The 22,332-nt window shown below is 41.6% G+C and overlaps 2 protein-coding genes across 3 annotated transcripts; both read left to right on the forward strand.

The window, feature by feature from the left end:
- The first annotated feature begins 243 nt into the window (after nt 1–243).
- hacl1 (2-hydroxyacyl-CoA lyase 1) lies at nt 244–8,938 on the forward strand. The gene is made up of 17 exons (XM_022194513.2): nt 244–388; nt 614–718; nt 798–838; nt 937–1,017; nt 1,109–1,181; nt 2,135–2,212; nt 2,342–2,436; nt 2,544–2,656; nt 2,790–2,925; nt 3,235–3,340; nt 3,521–3,604; nt 3,847–3,948; nt 4,572–4,726; nt 5,959–6,117; nt 6,194–6,301; nt 6,411–6,597; nt 8,731–8,938. Exons 1-17 carry the CDS (start codon nt 338–340, stop codon nt 8,761–8,763), a joined length of 1,707 nt encoding a protein of 568 aa, XP_022050205.1. The 5' UTR covers nt 244–337; the 3' UTR covers nt 8,764–8,938.
- Nucleotides 8,939–9,771: 833 nt separating this feature from the next.
- colq (collagen-like tail subunit (single strand of homotrimer) of asymmetric acetylcholinesterase) lies at nt 9,772–22,282 on the forward strand. Of its 2 annotated transcripts, XM_022194512.2 has the most exons (18): nt 9,772–11,916; nt 12,360–12,396; nt 12,951–13,060; nt 13,335–13,442; nt 14,270–14,314; nt 14,445–14,471; nt 15,290–15,361; nt 15,632–15,694; nt 15,781–15,807; nt 15,893–15,937; nt 16,017–16,052; nt 16,169–16,249; nt 17,378–17,474; nt 18,067–18,197; nt 19,706–19,825; nt 19,919–20,060; nt 20,166–20,268; nt 20,359–22,282. In XM_022194512.2, the coding sequence occupies exons 1-18, from the start codon at nt 11,911–11,913 to the stop codon at nt 20,426–20,428; spliced, it is 1,320 nt and encodes a 439-aa protein (XP_022050204.1). In that variant the 5' UTR covers nt 9,772–11,910; the 3' UTR covers nt 20,429–22,282. The 2 variants fall into 2 exon arrangements, with proteins under 2 accessions (XP_022050204.1, XP_022050202.1); XM_022194510.2 differs by having other exon boundaries at nt 9,772–12,396.
- The last annotated feature ends 50 nt before the right edge of the window (nt 22,283–22,332 follow it).

Consider the following 22,332-nt stretch of genomic DNA (forward strand, 5'->3'; position numbering starts at 1 on the left):
TATAACACTAGTGACGATTGATTTTATCGTCAAACTTAATTTGTCCACAGAATAAATCATTTTAGTTTTTACAGCTAATCTAATACATTTGCTATCTTCCGTGAAATCTGTTTAGTTAAATATTTTTTCTATCTCATCATCACTACTGTAGCTGCAGACTGTGAATGGAAAAAATTATCATTATTATTATTGATAATATTAAACTTTACGTCCAGCGGAAGTGACGCCAAACTTTATCTTAGTGGGCGGAGCTTGTAGCAGAATCTAAACAGGAGGCAGTGGCTCGTTGATGTAGCTAGCAGCGGTTTGGTGTAAAATTTTGGAGCTCTGCAGAGTCATGGACGAAGTGACAGGTGCTCAGCTGATTGCTGAGTCTCTAAAGGCTCAGGTAAGACCTTTTAAAAATATTTAACACCGCTAATGTTTACAAAATATTCTGAAGCTGCAGTGTTGATGTGTTGCTTCTGTGCTTCTGAGAGTGTGTCAAAGTTCAAGTGAAGCGCTGTCGAGGTCATTGGTAAACTTTTTGTGATCTAAATGTAGTTAAGTTACTGACATAATTTGTTGATTTCAGCTTGGTTTATAACATTCGAGGAATGTTTTTTTTCTCCAGAAAGTGGAGTACATGTTCGGGATAGTGGGTGTTCCTGTCATTGAAGTGGCCATGGCTGCTCAAGCTGCAGGCATCAAATATGTGGGAATGCGCAACGAACAAGCGGTAAAACTCTCACTGTTAGGTTTCTGTTCACCACAGTTTAATGTGTAATAAATATCTAAGAACCTCTGTCATTCAACAGGCGTGTTATGCAGCTTCTGCCATCGGTTATCTGACTGGCAGGTAAGACTTTGTGTTGCTGAGCAGAACAATGTGAACAGCTGCTGTGACACTTTCTATCTCACGTGTCTGCTGTGGTTTTGTTGGTTCTGTGAATCCAGACCAGGATCCTGCCTGGTGGTGTCTGGGCCTGGACTCATCCATGCTCTGGGTGGAATGGCCAACGCAAACATAAACTGCTGGTAAGACTCCAAAATAACACAGTTAGTTTATACATTTAGATCTACTGGTTTCTCTGCGTATTGTTTATAAGTGAGTGCTTTCTTTTCACAGGCCGGTCGTTGTGATTGGAGGGTCCTCGGATCGAAATCAGGAAACAACCGGAGCTTTTCAGGAGTTCCCACAGGTAATGCATGCTTTCAAGTGGATTTTTGGTTGATCATATGATTCAACTTTCAAACAGAGTACTTAAAGGCCCCATCCCAATCAATCAAAGCAGTAAACCCTCACAAATTTAACTGACACAGCTGTAGTGTGTGAGGTTGTGTAACAATGCATCTCCATGAGAATTAATGGAGAATTTGGACTCATGTTTTGTTCTCTGTTTGATTAGCTGCTCAGATGATCATTCCGTGTTTGCAGCATTACAGTGTTAATATAGTTTTGCAAACTATTAAAGGTCAGAAAAGCCAGGAACTGAAAATGCAGACCGCTCTCTAAAAATAGACACAGCAGTGGGTGGGCAGATGTCACTCATAGATGAACTTCCTAGTGGAGTTGGTATCTGTGCTGCTGGTATCTGTGATTGAACTAGACAATGATAAGAGTGTGGAAGATTTACAACATCAACCTGGGCACACCTGCTATAACTGCAGCTATAGTATCTCTGTTTCTCTGTTCTGTTTGTTTGTGTGTCTACACCTTGAAGAAGGTGCAAGCAGACACATTAGTGTATTTTTTCTTTATCCCACTGAAATGAAGTTCTTTACTTTTCAAACCCACCTTGAGTACCTATAGCTGTTTAACCAATGCTTCCTGGAAACACAGCTGCTCAATTTATTCACACCTTCATCTCTTTCCTGTTGGACTACTGCAGCTCAGTAGTCATTCACTGAAACAATACAGCAATCAAGTGTCTAGTGTTTTTCAATACACCCTTGCAGATAGGCATATTTATAATACTTTGTAGTTACTTTTCAAACGTTTTACTGTATTTTTTATTGCTTCTTTTTTTAAATAAATGCATTCTATCTCCACTTTTAAAAGATGCAATAAAACTAAAGTTAATGATGGTTCTTATTTTTGGATTTTATCCTGACACTGCCTTATTACACTGACACTGGCTTCATTTGCTGCTAGGTAGAGGCATGCCGGCTGTACAGCAAATTTTCTGCTCGACCTAGCAGTCTAGAAGCCATCCCCTCAGTGATAGAGAAGGTAACATCAAACTGCTCTTCCATGTTTCCCTTCATCCGAACTTAGCAATGTATTCTACCCATTATGCTAGATATTTGTATAATTTAACACAAATCTGACTGAAGTTTTATGGGATTTGGTTCCTTGTAGGCGGTCCGCACAAGCATGTATGGGCGTCCAGGTGCTTGTTATGTGGACATTGCAGGAGACATGGTCAATGCCAAAGTGGACAGAAGCAAAGTCAGGTTTGCTGACATTCATGTATTTTTTTTAATAAGTTTTTGAATGCATAGTATCAGTTCTATAATTGCAGGAATGAAAAAGCATTTACAGATGTGTGTCTGTCCTGCAGAGAAGTGTCCTGCTGTCCACCTCCACCTGTGAGTTTGGCTGATCATGGTGAAATCACCGAAGCTATCTCTGTCTTAAAAGCAGCAAAGGCACCTTTAGTCATCATTGGGAAAGGTAACACAAAACAAACAAAGCCATGTCTTTTATAATCGTTATGAAGAATTACTTAAGATTTTTACTTTCCTTCATCACTGGTGAATCAGTTTGGTGCAAATCATAATCATAGAGATGATGTTGTTCCCAATAGGAGCCGCCTACGGCAGAGCAGAGACTGTTCTGAAGGAGTTTGTGGAAATGAGCGGCCTTCCATTCCTGCCCACTCCCATGGGGAAAGGAGTCCTACCTGATGATCACCCAAACTGTGTGGCTGCTGCCCGCTCAAGGTTAGCCTCACTGCGGAACCGAACATCTGGTCTTACACGCTTCCACATTGCTTGATTTCGTGTAAATTTGGACTTCCAGATTTACACTTTAAAGCTCCTCATCTGTGAATTTAGGAACAGCAAACAAACATCGACATCGTGGTTACTAATAGTTAACCCACACCAAATCAGAATATAGAATTTGGAATAACCCTAATACGAAAAAAATTAGGACATGTATTCAGCAAAGCATTATTTGTTTAGTTTTCCATACTCTCTTTGGATCTCCAGCCAAATTTTGCCACTTGTTTTATTGTTTCTTTTACGCAGAGCTCTTCTCCAGGCTGATGTTGTGCTTCTCCTTGGAGCCAGGCTCAACTGGATTCTACATTTTGGTCTGCCACCGAGATTTAACCCTAATGTGAAGATCATTCAGGTATGTAAATGATCAAACAAAGCACCTGTGATTTCAGATCTTCCAAAACTGAGTACCTGGTATAAAGCTAGTAGGCTGCCTAATTGCTAAATTCTTCTGTAAATACTTTTTCACGAGAGAGCGTTTCTTCGTTCATATCTCTTGTAACTTATTTCATAACTTAATTATTTAACAATGCAGGTTGACCTTTGTCCTGAGGAGATGGGTAACAATGTGAGGCCGGCTGCTGCTCTGCTAGGAGACATCAATGCTATTGTCACTCAGGTACGTTAAGTTGCAGTTTGGGTGTAGAATCTACTTTGAATCAAGAATGAATAGATAAGTTTAGTGGTTTACGGTCACTGCGACCACACAGAACATCTTATGTTGTGATTATGACAAAGTTTGGTTTATGTTGTTATTTTACGTATTTTCCTAATAGGACAGACCTGGATGTAAACTGCAACTCTGTTGGTTTGCAATTACATACAGCCCTCAGGTAGTAATTCTAGTTCTTTTTCCTGCAGCTCCTTGCATGTGTTCGTAACGATGGCTGGAAGTATCCCTCTAAGACAGAGTGGTGGAGCACACTGAAGGAGAAGATGGCTGCAAATGCAAAAATGTCAAAGGTGGGTTTTATTCACATCACATGTGGAAAACCTGCTGTGCAAACTGTATGCCACCTGCGGATCATTTTCATTTATATATGCAGTTAAGCCATTTTTATCCCCCGCCGGCCGTAGGCACGAAGGGGGATATTGGCGTGGGCACGTATGTCCGTATGTCCGTACGTACGTACGTCCGCATTTCGTTTCCGGAGCATATCTCTGAAACTACTTGAGGGATTTCATTCATATTGCACCCAGGCCATCTCTATATAGTATAGATGTGCTGTTTGGGGTGTATGACCTTGACCTGATTTTCAAGGTCATAGTGAGGCACTCCAAATATTTTTTTGTTTCCGGATCATATCTCACAAACTACTTGAGGGATTTCATTCATATTGCGCACACTAAGCCTGTTGGTAATGTAGATGTGGTTTTTGGGGTGCATGACCTTGACCTGACTGTTTTTTTTATTGTAGTGAAGATGTATCATTTTGTAGGTGTATCGTCCAGTATATATTATTATTTCTTGCACTTAGAGGTACTACATATAAGGCGGGGCATGTTTTAAGCGGAGCGTGTTTATTGCATTGTATTTTGTTCGATTTTTCATTTTTGTCTTTTTTTTTTCTTGTTTCTGTAATTAGGCACTTGCTCTGAAGGAAACATTGCCCATGAACTACTACACAGTGTTTCATCACATTTCCCAGCTGCTGCCACACGACTGCATCATTGTCAGCGAGGGTGCAAACACCATGGACATCGGCCGCACGATGCTGAATAACTACCTGCCTCGACACAGGCAAGGCCGCCTCTTTCAAGCAGAGACTAAAGACCCACCCCTCAGTTGTGTTAATGATGTATTAAACAACATAAAAGTGCAGGTGCTGCAGGACGGTTCATAGAGATGAGTTTGAGTCCAGGAGCTTCAGCTATCAGAGGCCTCATCCAGTGATAATACAAGGGAGTAAAGGATCACACAGGAATTATAGAACAAGGGTTTTTTGAAGGCAAAATTATGCATTTTTGGCAAATTATGCAGAGCCCTCTGTCTTTGGAGACACTCATATTAATCCTGTTACTGTCTGATGATGCCGGTATTTAATAAACTCAGAGGAAAGACTCCTGCAAACAGCTGGAAGTGACAAACTGAACTTCAGCTCCTGGTAGTATTTGATGAAAACCCAGGTTAGATTAATGACTCTTGTTTACCTCACCTACACTGTCTTTATAGCAGCAAAGTTTCAGTTTTGTGGATTTGTAATAGATGTGACATTATAGTGCAAAGTGATCAAGAATGGTGCACACTCGCTGTGATAATTTTAATTTAATTAATCAATATTGTTCCTGAAAAAGCTTTCCCCAAGTCATTTAACACAATTCAAAGTACGTCACTTGCAAGTACAATTTGGTAATGCAACTGCTTGCAGTTCAGACCTGTATAGTGTTGGAAATAATATTCAAATGCTACTAAATCCAACCAAGGAAGATTGCTGCCTGACTTTTTTTCCAAATAAAGCATGCGCTTATCCTCGTGCTGCATCCAGCATGACCACACACAGCCCCACCTGAGGCTCCCTCCATGTCAAGATTAGCAGTTTATTCACATCAAACAGGAGTTTTTTCACATGAAATATAAATATAAAGGGCCTGGGATCTTTCTGCATGGAGTTTGCATGTTCTTCCTGTGCATGCGTGGGTTTTCTCCGGGTACTCCGGCTTCCTCCCACAGTCCAAAAATATGCTGAGGTTAATTGATTACTCGAAATTGCCCGTAGGTGTGAATGTGAGTGATTGTTTGTCTGTATATGTAGCCCTGCGACAGACTGGGGACCTGTCCAGGGTGTCCCCTGCCTTCACCCGAGTCAGCTGGGATAGGCTCCAGCACCCCCCACGACCCTAGTGAGGATAAAGCGGTATATAGAGGATGGATGGATGGATATAAATATAAACCCACAGCTGACATTTGGTATACCACTTAAGTAATCCTGTAGGTCTGTTTGTAGTTGATTAATTACTCCTGGTGATGTGCAGGTTGGATGCTGGCACCTTTGGGACGATGGGAGTGGGCCTCGGGTTTGCTATAGCTGCAGCTGCCTTGGAGAAGAGCGAGAACAGCGGCCGCAGGGTTGTCTGTGTGGAAGGAGACAGCGCCTTTGGATTCTCTGGCATGGAGGTTGAGACCATGTGCAGGTAGAGGGAGCTCCAGTGGTTGTATTTAGTATGTACAGTTCAACCCCCTCTGATTTATTTTGATTTCTATTGCTAGGTATAATCTCCCTGTGGTCCTTATTGTGGTCAATAATAATGGCATATACAGCGGTATGGATCCTGAGACATGGAAAGTAATGGCAAAAATGGGAGATCTGACCTCTATGTAAGTCACACAAGATCATAACGGAGTGCATTCACTGTGATGGCTCCATCCATGTAATGTGCTGTTCTGTAATTGAAATGTATCTCATGTCTTCATTTCTCCCTTTTAGAGCCCCTCCCGTGTCCCTCCTCCCTGAGGCCCGCTATGATGAGGTCATGACGGCGTTCGGAGGTCGAGGTTTCCTGGTGAGGACGGTGGAGGAGCTGCGCAGTGCCTTACAGCTTAGCCTGAGTGACTGGGAAAAACCAAGCCTCCTCAATGTGCTTATTGATCCGTCCTCAGACAGGAAACAGCAGGTAACCGGGGCCTTCAGCAAAATACGTCTGTAGAGTTGTACAGCTCAAAAGGAAAGAATCCACTGGAGTCTAATTAAGAGGTTTTTCATCTGAATTGATTTTTCAGACATAACGACAGACAGAAAATCTTTAGCATTTAACCTGTGATGCCAGTTTTCTGTTGGATTAAATTCTTTTGTAATACCTCAATTTTAAAGTCAGTGGCCCTATTCAAGGCCCTGAGGCTTCCCAGGATTAACAGGTTAATTAGATCCTCATTCGTTAAGAGACACAGTGCCTTCACAGGATAAATATTAACTGTTGCGTCTCTGTCATTAGTACAGAATAAGCCATACGAATTAGTGGCAAGACACATTTCACTCACAATAAATGTCTTTTCTGTGGTTACTGAAATATCCCCTTCCAAAACTAGACACATTCAATTATTTATCTAAACACAGAGTACCAGGACTTTACACTTGTATAACTACAATTTGCAAATAAAAACACAGTTTTAGGTGCAGCACTGAGCAATAATATAAATGTAACATACAAATCCAATCTGACTTAAAGCAGCGTAGTAATGAAAAACTCAAAAACAGATTAAATTTCCAGGGTTTTATACACATAAAAAAAACAAAAACAAAGAACCATCAACTTGCAGGGAGGAGCTTTATGTAACGGTATTCCTCAGAATCCGTTCCTGCTTCGAACATGTCTGACTGGATTACTCCAATATTGCAACTTACAAATGTGTAGCATCATAAAGTAGTTTTACAGTGTTAGAGCAGAGTTGTAGGTGAGCTGGTGTGCTTTAGGGGCAACCAGTAGTGGAGAGAGAAGCAGGGACTTAATAGATCTACACATTCTCAAGGAATCAGGAGTTTGGAGTGTAATGTAAGCCATTTTAAGGTAGGAGAGGGATTATTTACATGAAAAAAAATGTCTAAATATGTAACTTTTATACTCAATCACAGCAGAGAGGCTGTTAGTTAGCTGTTGGCATGTCTTTTACTACAGGTTTTCTTGCTTTTAATTTCCCAAACATGCAAGAAGCTGACATATAGCTTTAATGTGCTTAGAATTCATACATGCTGAATATGCACATCCCCTGCATCCTGGAAATAGGACCGATTACATTGAACACCTCTCTGCATGCAACCATAGACGCTCAAAGAAACAAGCAAACTCCACCTTGTGGCCAGAGGTTGTAACTATACCTCTTCTTAGACCCAGACCAACATCTGTGGCTGAACCCTAAAGTCCAGATTTCCGTGCACTCACGCACACTTTAGTAAAATCTGGACAGCCTTTAGGCTACCCAAATCCACAACATGTGGACACTTCATTTTTAGACTTCCAGAAAATCAGGATTAAAGGGTAAAGAACTTGGCACTGCTCATAATTGATGTAAGCCTCATCTCATACCAGGTTTTATCCCCTCGCAGCTCAGTGTCCCTGCAGGCTTGATGTGACAACAGATAATATAAATGACCAAAGGTTACAAGTCAGATCAGCACCTTTTTTTTTTTTTTTTAAAGTATTTCTACCTGGTGCCCTGCAGGAGGTAAATCAGAGTGTGAATGTCACTGACCCTCACAGCAGTACAGCCAGCCGTGATTAAAAGCAACAGCGTTTTGGTTCGTTTACTGCAACGAGCAGCTCACTGTTTACTTGACTCTTGTCTCATCCCCGTTTGGTTACGTGACCAACTCTCTCTAAGCAGTAATCCATACCCTCCAGGTGCACTCCAGAACCGTTGCATTCCACTCACAATCCCTCCACCTCACACCAACCTGACCTTTCTATTTAAAGGCTCCCATAATTAGAAAGCATGGCCCTCTGTGTTTATGTTGAATGTATCCACGCAACCCTCCGCAGACACGGCTGAAGGTTGTATTGAGGACTGTATCCATGGTGCTGAGCTCCAGGCTGTGCACTCTGTGGCCAGCAGAATCCCTTTTCTGAGATGTGCTGCCCTCTGACAATGACCAGACTTTAGGTTGAGTCTGACTGAAGACAAACTGTTATTTGTTCCTGCACAAGTAAATGTGGAACTCAAATGGATTCCAACAGCCATTCAGGTCACAAAAAGCTAAACAGCCTTTTCATCTAAGGAGGTCTAATGTAATTTTGTGTTGTCTGTATTTGCAGGAGTTTCCTTGGCTCACTCGCTCCAACCTCTAATGTCCAGAACATTATCAGAACAACAGTGATGATTTCCTTCAGGAAAGTGGAAATTATGAAGCTGCTTTTGTTTTTTGTAATTATTTCTGTGAAATAACCATTTTTAGTGATTCTTACTACACTATATTGTTAAAATCAACTAAATAACACCACAATAAAACATTTGTACACATTATCCAGCTAATGTGATTTATTTATGTCAGCTGTCTTATTTTTTCATCTTTAACTGGCCTGAAACTATGATTATTATTTTAATTAATTGTATAGTCTCTAATATGTCAAGAAATGGTGAAAATATACTATTCACAACTCCCTAAAGGGAACATTACCTCTTACAATGTTTTATTTTGCTGAAAAGATCAAAACCCAAAGAAAGAAAAGGTATGCTTTTTCACAAGAATATAAACTACACTCAACAAAATTATAAAACAACACTTTTGTTTTTGCTCCCATTTTTTATGAGATGAGCTCAAAGATCTAAAACTTTTTCCACATACACAATATCACCATTTCTCTCAAATATTGTTCACAAATCTGTCTAAATCTGTGATAGTGAGCACTTCTGCTTTGCTGAGATAATCCATCCACCTCACAGGTGTGCCATATCAAGATGCTGATTAGACACCATGATTAGTGCACAGGTGTGTCTTAGACTGCCCACAGTAAAAGGCCACTCTGAAAGGTGCAGTTTTATCACAGCACAATGCCACAGATGTGGCAAGATTTGAGGGAGCGTGCAATTGGCATTCTGACAGCAGGAATGCCAACCAGAGCTGTTGCTCGTGTATTGAATGTTCATTTCTCTACTATAAGCCGTCTCCAAAGGCGTTTCAGAGAATTTGGCCGTACATCCAACCAGCCTCATTTTATTGTGGGCAGTCTAAGGCACACCTGTGAGGTGGGATGGATTATCTCAGCAAAGGAGAAGTGCTCACTATCACAGATTTGTCAACAATATTTGAGAGAAACGGTGATATTGTGTATGTGGAAAAAGTTTTAGATCTTTGACTTCATCTCATAAAAAGGGAGCAAAAACAAAAGTGTTGCGTTCATATTTTTGTTGAGTGTATGACTTAAAAAATGAAGATCCTTACATCTGAGAACCTTGAACCACAAAATATTTAATCATCATAATAGCTGCAGAATAATTTTGTCAATTAACTTATTAGTTTATCAGCTAATATTTAAGCTTTACTCCATCATAATATATCAAAGCATAAATACCAATAATTTACATATCTATATTCACACATTTACACCTTCTAATTTCACACCTTGTTAGGGAGATCTATTTGTAATGACAGACTCAGTCCCCGTCATCATTTGAAGATACCACTTCCAAAGAGACGCTTTGCGATCCCTCAGAGACCGCTCTTCGTTGGATCGATTGTGTTGCTCTTTCCTTCTCTTTAAAATTCCCCAAAGATGTTCTATTGAATTTCCATCAGGAGACACACTTTTTTCCTCTTTAGAGACTCTTGTGTGGGTTTTGGATCGTTACGATGCAGGAACATCCCTCTTCTGCCAAGTTTCTGCAGACTAAGGGTCCTCTTGTCAGCCACTATTTTGGTTAATCCACAGGGATTTATGGTGCATTTATAAATGTCATCTCCCCAACACCTTATCATATTATCACTTCACCTCCATTCTTCACTGTTGGGACTATGCATTTGCTGTGGTAGTCCTGGCCAGGTTCACATCAGCTTGACCCAATCTGGGATCAGATGAGACCAAGAAAAATGATCTTGGTCTGATCTGACTAAAAAAAATCAACTTCCACTATTTATCTGGCTTTATAAATGTTATTTAGCAAGGTCTCATCTATCAGTTTTTTGTCAGAGCGATTACCATAAAGGTCAGTCTTGTAAACCGTCCCTCACACTGAACTGTAACAAAAATTTCTACTGACAACTCCTGTGCCATGTCTGACACACTTTCCTAAATGTTTTTCAGAGGTAGATTGTGCAACCAGGGTACTGTCCATAGCGCTGTTTTCAGAGGACGACCACGGCAGCCCTGACTAGTGGTACTTTGACTCATTTTATGTCTGATTACTGTTGCAACTGTGTTTCCACTTATGTTCAGTTGGTCACTGATCTTCCTGTATTATTGGCCATCTTTGTGAAGTCTCACTATCAGATTTGTCCGTTCCAGCCTTGACATAGACATACAGATAGGCACGGGCCATAGGTCTGACACTGAGAAAGTTCTCGTGGTTACAGGTCATCTTATTACCACGTTCATTCAGTTAAGATGAGTGGAAATCACAGGTGTACTCAGTTTAGTTTCAGTGATGACAGGCTTTCTAATTTGTGTGTCAGTGATCACAGATGTATTCACTTTTATTGCATTGAGTTTCTACTTTGGAATCTGTATATATTATTTCCAAAGAATATGCTTTGGATTATTCGTAAAAGGAAACGGCCTACTTAGACATAATACAGTTATTGACAGGTGATTACATTTTGAAACATGTGACGTGATATTACACAGGGGTGCACTCACTTCTGTTGTATACTATACAGTGTATGCCCATGTGAGCCGAATCAACTAATATTTAAGCTCCGTTCCATCATCATAAATCCAGCTGAATAGCATGATTATCGTACAGAACATGGTTTTGCTATACAATCCAGTGCAATATTTAGAAAACTAAGATGTAATTTCACGATCTCGGTGCTAGAACCAGCTCTACCCTGACTTCTAATTTGGATATACACAATTAAACAGTGTACATCCTGTAATTTCACACCTGGATAGATAAATTCTAACAGCTCCGACAACAAGTGCAACATCTTCATATTTGTTATGTAGTGAAAGCGAAGTGTCTTTGAATTAATTTTTATCAAGTTACATGACTCACTCATTTAGACTCTTGCAGATGTGAGTGACGTGTTTTTCCCTCTGTGTCTGTCTAATTTCTGCACACATAATAGAGACATAATTCTCATGACGCTGCTGTTGACAAGTGATGTCTGTATTTGCTGGATTTTTTTTGGAACAGGAGCTCTCAAAGGAGCCTCCTTGGAAATGCAGACATTTAATTTTGTGCCACAGTGAAACCAATATAGACTGGACTGGAGGAATACCAGAATGCACAGTGGACTGAATGAAAGAGATGCACCGATTGATAGCAGCTGAAATCTGATGCAGGTAAGAAAGTTGTCACAGGATGCACAAATGCATCTACACGGAGAATCCCACTGCAGAAACTGCGAGCTTGTCTCTGATATGCATCCCTAGAGGGGTGGAAAAAACAAAAGGCATCCCCTACAGTAGTAGAGATCTAATATTGGCACCAGAAGCAGCTGGCGGGCTGTCTCCTGTAATTTTAGCGCACACTGATGCGGAGGAAAGATTTAATGGGCATTGGTCAGCGTACCCTCTTCTGAGGGCGTAAAGGAGACAGAGCCGAGCGAGGAGAGAGGGAGGGGAGCAGAGGGAGAGGACAGTGAGGAGAGAGGGAGAGGAAAAAGGCAGCGTGTGAGGGCTGCTGTGGCTCAGAAATAAAGTCAGGCAACTACAACTGGAGCAGCATGACTCTCCTAACACTTGGACTCTATCTGCCACTGTGGTTTTCCTATGGCCTGGTTCAGTCCTCCTTCCTGGACAGCTTTGTTTCATTCCCTGCCGGTAGGAGTATTGTGATCTGAGCTTGCATGTGTTTAATGAGTGTGTAGATGTGGATACTGTACTGTACATATGCATGCACAGGTGCTGAGGGGCTGTAAAAGCATGGATTCTACGTGTTTTGAGCTTCCTGTTGTCTTCATACAGTGCACTTGTTTTGATTTTCTTGGTGTCCATGAGGTAGACTGGAAATGCCTCTATAAATAGCGAGACCAGTCCTTCAGCGAGAGGCACAGGCACTTCATATCTGTGTCCAGCTCTAGGAATTCTCCTGGATGGGTGTCATGATTTGATATTTTGCACCTGTTTCCCTGTTGCTTGCGCTGCTCCTGCATCTTGTAGCCTCTTTGATTTGTCCAGTTTTGACTACATGTAACGGATTTGTTGTCGCACAGATGCATGTCAGTGAATTAGCCGTTTCTCCTCTCATGTCGGCGGTGGGGTCAGGATTCAACTCTGTGGTGCAGAAGTTAAAACAACACACAAACATGACCTCATCTGACTGTCTTATTCTTAACTCCGGCTGTATTTTGTGACTGCATGCATACCTCAAACAGCTCTCAGATCCCAGGAGCAGCAGAAGAGATTCAACCCGTGCTGTTTACTGAGTCCACCTCCACCCCCACTGTTTCCTCCACCTCCTTCACTTTGGCGCCGCCACGCTCATGTGAGTCAAAGTCATGTGACTTTCTATTGTGGAATATCAGACTGTTGACATGTCCTTGGGTTATGTCCAAATAGGTCAAAACTGCCTTTTGACCCCCGATTGAGGTTACTGATGGTTACAGGAAGATAAAGGTTTTGAAATGTTATGCCAACATTGGGATGAATTTCAGACTTCTTAGACAAACTTTTTCAGAAAAGTGAAGCCAGTGCTGTGTTGTGTTTTCATCCAGGTTTGTCAAAAAATGGAGTATTTTATTTTGATTTTTGTTTTATAGCATGAAGGCATTTCGCATCATGGTGGTGGGTCTGAGTCAGGTAATGAGGACAAAGGTTCTGCTTGCGTCCGAGGCCTCCCTGGTCCTGCTGGTCCTCCTGGACCTCAGGTAGGACACCAGGCTCTTCTCAAACATCATGCTTGTCCCAGTACTAAACATCTAGTGTAGATTTGGGATTTAGTTCTAACACAACTCCCACAATCTGTCTTCCACATCCAGAACCGGTACCAGCTTGGCTAAATCCCAGCCTGTCCATTTCATATTGGGGTCTCCATAGATTTAGGATGTTAAGAATTATTCCTGCGGCAACATGTTACCTCGATCTTCCTCTCCAACTTGATAGTTCCTGCGGAGCAAGAGATGGGGATTTCTCTGGCCCATGCAACACAGCAGCCCATTAACGCTCTACATTTAGCTGGGACACAAATAGCCTTTTTCCACTGCCTGCCAGTGTGCCACACATCATTCTCAGAAACTGTCCGAAGAGCTGTCTGCTTGGAAAGGCGTACTGTGCCGCGTAAATTCCAGGGATTACCAACACACGCCTGTGTCCATGTGTTTGTGTTCGCTGGCGATGGGAGATAAAAAGACGTTTTGGTCCAATTGGTGCATCTAATCTAATGTTTCATTAGTGAAAAGCAGATTTTGAAAATGACAGTTGGAGCTTTTGCTTTCGTTGCTCGTCTTAGGCTGCTACAGCACCAGCTGGACCACAGCAGCATTTCAGCATTAAATGAAAAGACACCCACAAGGCACTCTTTAAATCAATAGAAGCCTCTCAGCCTTTAGCTAATTGAAACTGCAGCTGTGGGCTCCCAGAAGCAGTCGTGACTTTGCAGTGGGATGTTGTGGACAATAAAACTAATTTAGATGGCTATCTGTATGATTTATGAGCGTATACTATGTAGTTTATGTATTTCTTTAATGTTCATTAGGGTCCACCTGGATTACCTGGGATAGGAGGGCCTAAAGGAGAAAAGGTAAGCAGCTTAGTCTCATCTGATTTTGCTCATTATTTTTATAGACCTATTGCACAGGAGTGAGAAATGCTTTCTGTAAGTGTATTAAGTGGCTGCTGTCCTTGTCCCCTCCTCCACATCTCGTTGTCAGGGAGAAATCGGAAGACCTGGGCAAAAGGTGAGAGTCTCCATTAATCACTCCATATTCTTTGCTAAGTGGATTTACTCAAAAATGATAGAGTGCCTCCGCCTGCTCGCTAGCTGTATGTCAGAGCGCTGCCACTGCCTGGTTGTGTGCATCAAGAAATTGTGGGCAACCTTGACAGGAGACAGAGCAGACACATTGACAGGATGCAAGGGGGAGCAGGGCTGCTGAGACACGCTGTTTTTATGGCCAAGGGATGCTGCTGGAAGGGCGTTTTGCATCTCTATCCAAGCATCAGGCATCCCTGTCAGACTTCCCTCCCTCTCTGTTAGAGCACAGCCTTATTGAAAGCTCAGGGCACAGTTTTTGATGAGCGCAGGTAGAAGAGAAGTGACCTCCTAAATGATCAGCTGCTGTGGTGGGCAAGCAGTAAAAGCAGCCCAGTGGGTGAGCTCCACAAGCCGGTGGCCTGACTGAGCAGCTTTGCAGCACTGCAGTGCAATTTAGCTTAGTGCTTCAGCCAGGTCATTAATCATTTTATTTCCCACAAGCACAGACTCCGATTCTATATACAGCCCATCATTTAATTAAAGAGAGCAAAGTGACAGCGCTCGTTAAAGCCATTCTCCCCCTACATGTGCAGCAGCGTCTGATAAATACTGTGGCGAGCTGCCTGTCGGCTAATGCAGCAAACAATGCACTTGGATTTCTGTAAAGCAAAGCAGCCACAAGAGGCCCCTGATTTCATAAGGAGCTAACTGCTTCTTCAGCTGTGGCAGTAATTGTTTTATTGGGTTTTTATGAGGTATTTCTGTCGCTCGGCTTGTGTTAAAATTGATGCTTCCTGTTAGGGTCGGACCGGGCCTCCTGGACTTCCTGGGAAACAGGGATCAGCTGGATGGCCGGGACCAAGTGGGGCCAAAGTGAGTAAGTCAGACCTCATAATGTGGATCATATAAAACGTGGCATCACGTGAGATCAGTAGGTGCGAGAAAAAAGCAGCGTAAAAGAGTTTAGGTATGATTTACAGCACAATAAAATGCTGTTACATATCATGCAAACAACCTTTCCTATATGGATCATTTCCTTTTCTAAAATCTGCACTCATGATTTCTTCTTTGGGTTTGGGGGATGTGCTTTTAAAACAGAGCCAATCCACTCTGTTTTAATCCTAATGTTTTAATCTGTGTCAGGGTGAGAAAGGTGACCCAGGGCTGATGGGTTTGCCTGGAGCCAGAGGACCAATTGGGCCAAGGGTAGGATCTGCTTATTAACCCCACAGATCTGGAATCATGTCAGCGTTGCACTCTTTGGCTTCATTTTGTTTTATTTTTCATTCTAGGGATTACCTGGCTATAAAGGGGAAAAGGTATGTGACTGTTTTAGTGATTGCTATTCAGTAAGAAATAAAGGATTTATTGATCAACGACTTCATAACATCTCTGCTCCATCAGGGTTCTCGAGGTGACCGCGGTGAGAATGGAGTTAAAGGAGATAAAGTAGGTGTAGAGTGTATCAGCTGTACTGTACATACACTGTACGACATCTGAGTTAATATTAACTGTTCTTTATCCACAGGGTGCCATGGGTTTCCCAGGAATGCTTGGACAAAAAGTGAGCAACATATTCAAAAAATGAGCGGCAGTTTTGGCTTGAGAGTTACACAGTTTATTACCCAACTAAGCAAATAAAAGATTTTAACAACTGAATTGATCTGATTTGTGCTGCAGGGTGAAATGGGTCCAAAAGGAGAACCTGGAATCTCAGGAAACAGAGGACCCACGGGCCGACCAGGAAAGAGAGGCAAGCAGGTGAGAAGTTCGTGGGCAGTTGGGTCAAACTGTTGTATTTGTGCCTTAATTTTGTGCATGCAAGTGGACACCTGCTTGGAGAAAAAAATGTTTTACTGGGATGTTTTGGGGAAAAACACAGCGAGCATGCAGGCAAACTTGAGAACACACAGCAGAGATGCTAAGATAACAGTAGAGGGTTTGGAATAGTAAGGAGAATTAGTAAAACTTTGTTAGGGAGGTTATTATTTTGCACTCGTGTATAGCAGCAAACATGCAAAGACATTTATGAAGAGAATAGATTTCTGCGCAAATTAAATTGTTTTTATTTGCATATCAAGAATATTTACCTGTGTTCTAAATGTACTATTTAAACGAACTCAGGCTTCCGAATGATACAATTTTAGGACATTATCTTTAAATTTAAAAAAAATCGACATCAATTCACATTAAAAAATTGAGTAAAATAAATAGAAAAATATCGTAAATCCAGCTATTGTCTGTCCGTTGGAGATAACCCAATTGCTCAGGTTTCATGCACGTTTCCTGCTGATTGATTGATGCTTAGCTGGAAATGTCATATTTGCTGTGTTTGCAATAAAGTGTCCAAATCTACTGGAAATTGATACTTTGGTTCATTAGAAGCTCTTTTAGATTTATTATAACATAACTTATCTGTACCTAACATAGGTATCACAATAGTATTGTGGGTTATGACACCTACCATCATAAACTTTATATCTTGCAATAAAAACATATTTTTTGCAGATGTGTTAAATTATGCAGTTTTAAATTGGCACAAGATGCATTTTTTTATATTTTCAATAAAAATCCATGAATTCTTCCAGCCCCTACAGTGATGTTCACAATTATAGTAAAACACATGGCACACAGTTCATCTCTGATTTACTTTGTTTGCTTGTTTTTCCTCATGGTTTCTTCTTTACTTGCTTTAGTGAATGAATATTGAGATGAGATTTCTTCTGTAAGGCTCTTGAGGGTTTTTCTTTTTTTTCTTTTAGTCTCACCTGTTCAGTCTGCTTTTGTTGTTGTGTTTCTGCTGCTGTTTTATTTTGCAGAACAAAAAGAAAAAACTTTCGACATGGGGAAAGGAAAAGTCTGACTGCCTTGTATTCTTTTGATTTCCAGGGGATGAAAGGAGACCCAGGAAACGTTGGTCCGATGGGACCTGCAGGCCCACAGGGAACTCCAGGTCACCCCGGTCCTCCTGGCTCACCTGCCACAGGTGAAAACTCCAAGCAGATTCAAATCCCTCAAGGATTCAGATGATTTCTTTTACACTGACATGTTGTTCAGTGGGTTCTTTTCCTGTTCTCTGAGATTGTGTGAAAAGCTTTGCACCCACTGACAGGGGAAGCAAACTTCCGCGTCAGCAGAAGGAAGCACACTTTAGACCAGTGTAAGAGGTAACACCGGGAGTCTTATTTAGCACCGGAGAAATCTAATCTCCTCACTTGAAACAGGATGCGCTCATCATGACATCATGTGGTTAAAATGGATTCCCAGATGGCAAACCTCTCTACAGTTTTACAAAATATTATGTCACCGCATAATTAAAGTGACATTTGTTATCTTGATCAAGTTTCTGTGGGAATTAAGCTGATCGTGTTTGCTTCTTGATAGATAAATCAAGCATTTAATGACATATGGGGTTTATACCAGCTACTGTACCGGCAACGACACTTCACCTTTAGCTCAGTAAACCTGCATTATTCCGTTACTTTCCACTGAATGTGCAGCCTCTGCTTGTTTTTGACCCTTTTTTTTTTTCTTTCATTTTGTCTTTTCATGTATGTTTTCTCTCCCTGTATGTGCAGGAGTCTACATGGTCGGCGCAAAGGGAGCTCGTGGTCCACCGGGGCTTCCAGGAAAGTGTAGCTGCAGCTCTCTCAGTGGTTCTCCCTTTGATGATTACAGCTCTGCAGGAAACTATCCTAAAGTGCCAGCGGTGAGGAATGACTAGTCTTGCTTCTGTTAAAATATGAAAAAGAAGTTTTTCCTCTCTCTTGTCCAAAAATACCAGCTTTAAGGAAATTTGTGGATTTGCTCAGTTTTTTCACTTGTATTTTTCACATTCTTAACCTTCTTTTTTAAATCAGTCAGGTAAATTTGTATTATTTATAAAACATTGTATGGGTCTTAACATTATTATTTAAAGTGGTTAGGTAAATAGATACAATAAATAATATTGCAGAGTCTGAACCTTGTATTTTAATTAGGGTTAGGGTTGGCTAACCCAACAACAAAACCAACAATACCACCACCACAACAACAACAACAACAACAACAACACCACCATTACCATCACCATAACTACCACCAACAACAACAACAGGAAGACCAAGAATATCACCATCAACACCTACACCACCCCAACAACAATACCAACACCAGCAGCACCACCACCAATACCTCTAGCAACAACAACAATACCACCACCACCAACATCCATCCATCCATACACCGCTTTATCCTCACTAGAACTAAACAGTTGATTCTGTATAATGGATTACAGTACACTCCAGTAGAATTTAAGGTTTACTGTGTAATACTGTTGTTGCACCACGAAATAATATATTGTATTTACATAGTGTTGCCACTGCAATTAATATTAACAATAACTTTAGCCATTCCTAAATTACAACATCCATCCATCTATCCTCTATACACCGCTTTATCCTCACTAGGGTCGCGGGGGGGGGGCTGGAGCCTATCTCAGCTGACTCGGGCGAAGGCAGGGGACACCCTGGACAGGTCACCAGTCTGTCACAGGGCTACATATACAGACCAACAATCACACTCACACCTATGGGCAATTTAGAGTAATCAATTAAGCTCAGCATGTTTTTGGACTGTGGGAGGAAGCCGGAGTGCCCGGAGAAAACCCACACATGCACAGGGAGAACATGCAAACTCCATGCAGAAAGATCCCAGGCCCACCCTGGGATTTGAACCGGGGATCTTCTTGCTGCAAGGCGAAAGTGCTAACCACTACTCCACTGTGCAGCCCCTAGGGTCTTTACCTTAATATATAAATTAGTCAGGTAAATTTGTATTACATTAATACTTAAACTTGTTAGGTTGGTAAATTTGTTTTATTTTTCTTGTTTCTCCAGTGGAAACCATTGCGTCTCAGCATCTGTTGTATTCAGATGTGCTATATAAGGATGACTTCACTTGTCTTGACTTGTTGTAGTGATACAGCTATTTTCACTTGTGATCTCTTAGAAATCCTTGACTTATTGCATTTTAATAGCGATAGTATAAATAACTAAGTACTGAATGATCAAAGTGCAGATACTGGTGAGACAGATATTGCTTTTGAGACACATGCTGCCAGCCGGTATATAAAATTTTGATGCCCAATACTTCAGAGTTGCACTCCAACAGGGCTAAAGTTTATAATTCAAAATGCGCTAAATATCGGAAAATAAATTATTTTTGCTTCTGACTTAGATCTTCGTGGTGAGCAATGAGGAAGAACTGGAGCGCCTCCGCACAGATAATGCTCTTGCATTCCGAAAAGACCAGAGATCTCTCTATTTCAAAGACATCGACGGCTGGCTGCCAATCCAGGTACCAGTGCATGCAGGAATATTAAACCGTGTCTCTGTTTTTCTTACACATGCTGACTTCCTATTTATTCAAGTGTTTTAACCTCTTTTGAAGACTTTTCCATTCCAGCTGACACCCTTCCAGTCCATGGAAAATGCACCCGATGATGAAGGTTACTGTGGTGATGGGATCGTGCAGATCTCTAATGGGGAGGAGTGTGATGACAGGAACAGAGTTGTCACAGACGGCTGTGTCAGTAAGTTACAGTTCCGTGTTGGATGGTCTTTAATAGTTCCTTAGTTGTACTTTGCTGTGCACATAGAACATGAGAACACATCCCTGCTGTCTCCTCTTACCATAGAGTGTAAACATGCCTACTGTGGAGACGGATACCGCTATGAAGGGGCTGAGGAGTGTGATGGGAAAGACTTTGGATACCAGACGTGTAACTCATATCTTCCAGGGTAAGCACAGTAAATGACGACAGTATTTGTGCTGCGTGAACAGATAGAGATGTGAAACTGACCGAATGTTGCCTCTCCTGTTGTATTCAGGTCATACGGTCACCTCAAGTGCACACCCCAATGCTTTATCGACTCCACAAACTGCAAATACTTCACTTGAGGAGGAGTCTGGACTGTGCAGCAGGATCCTCTGTGTGTTGTTTGCTCGACACATAACGGGAATATTTTCACGCAAATCAAGAAACAACAAGAAAGACTCTGACAGAGGAGTCAGCCGACGATTCTACAGTGAAAAAAAAAAGCAAGTACAGAACCTATTACAAAAAAACAACAACAACCATATAACTCATTTGTGTTGCTGCTGAGATGCCACGTAGCTCCCGGAGTTACAGAGTCAGCCAGTGAAGGTGAGAATCCACACCTGCACTCTGTCTTAACAAGCCGGATTCCCTAACTGGCCTCCTCGCCAAAAATGCCCGACTGGACCGGAACCAGCCTCCTGAATGCAACAGTTGTGTGACAGCCATGCAGAGACTTAATTAGGTGGGAAATGTTGCAGAGGAACAGTAGCTGGGGCATATTAACGTTTGACCCAGTTACTGTTGGGGAAAAAAGCGAGGCAGTGGGACATCCAGAGTCGTGCCCACAGGTATTCTGCTGCAGTGTGAATGACAGTGCATGAAGGGTGGGATTACTAAGACCACGGCAGCAGCTGTCACTATCCAAGCATGTAACCTATCACTTTACTTATTATTGTCACAACAACTTTCGTACTGTATACTCTCAATATCAAGAAAGCCTGATGTAAAGGTAAAGCCAGGTATATAGTAAGATGTAGTAAAAAGACAGAGATGGGGCGGTTATAGTGCACTATATGCAGTATATATAGTGAGTTATGCACTTATACTATTTGAGTGAGACTGTTAAAACAGGAGACCACACTTGAAGTCTCCCCTGCTTTTAGATTATTGCGGTACTGTACTTGACAGGGACACTCGGTCTGGACAAGGTCTCATAAATCCTAAAACTTCTCAGGAACTCACAGGTAATGTAGCTCCACGCAGCAACCTTTCACACACACACATCCCTCCACCTACTCTCTTTGTAAATGGCAGTGACTGTACCCCAACAAAAGCTTTAAAACATCCCGTCCTGTAGACTGCTTCCCTGTGCTTCAGTGAGAAAAGAAACCTACTGTATGTGAAGGCTTGAAACTGTTATGTTCTTAATTTTCTCACCGCACACGAACGGCTGGACGAGGCTGTAGCTGCTAGAAAACGGGGGGAGGAACTCAAATTCCAGTCTGTTCTATGGTCATTACTGTATTTACTCTGATACCTCTTTATCCAGTCTTTCTGTCTTACAGTATATAAAGCAACAGAGAAACTCAAACTTAACGGTGTAGTTGTAGTCTGCTGCGTGTGCTGAAAAATGCTGATATAAGCTGACATTTTCCATAAGCTACTGTAAAGGAGTCGCAGTGCCAAGGGGAGACCTTGTTTCTCAGCTACACTAAAGATGTAAAATGTACAAAAGCAATCAATCAAAAGATAAAGACTGTTAATATATTGCGTCCGCATGCTTGTGAAAATCTGCTAATGGGTGTGAAATGCTTCCACTTTGCCACACATTGTTTTGTAAATCATCATTGCATTCATCAGCATAGCAGGTGTCTTAAGAAGCGTCAGTCGGAGTGTAGCCAAGTACTGTATGTATGACAAACCTTAAAGCGGTGAATTGTGGCAGGCACAAAGCTGAAATTACCTTTTTGGAAACTGTGTTAAATGTCGTATCTGTGCTGCTGTGCTGTATTCTATACCTACCGTGTATGCACAACGATGCTGGAACATGCATGTGGTAACGTACTGTAAGTAAGGCTTTGTGGAGTGTTTTATTCACTGCGACCGGGCTAGTTGACATTGTGTTTCATTGTTCTGATATGATTTTTACAGTAGTTGTGGAGAATTTTAAAAAGAATGGAAATAATAATAATTAAAAAATGGAATTTAAATCATTCAGTCTGTTTTGCATGTGAATCGCCATCAGAAAAGCTTTTATCGTCAA

Source organism: Acanthochromis polyacanthus, chromosome 12 (genome assembly GCF_021347895.1).
Source record: "Acanthochromis polyacanthus isolate Apoly-LR-REF ecotype Palm Island chromosome 12, KAUST_Apoly_ChrSc, whole genome shotgun sequence".
In the NCBI taxonomy this organism is placed as follows: Eukaryota; Metazoa; Chordata; class Actinopteri; family Pomacentridae; genus Acanthochromis; species Acanthochromis polyacanthus.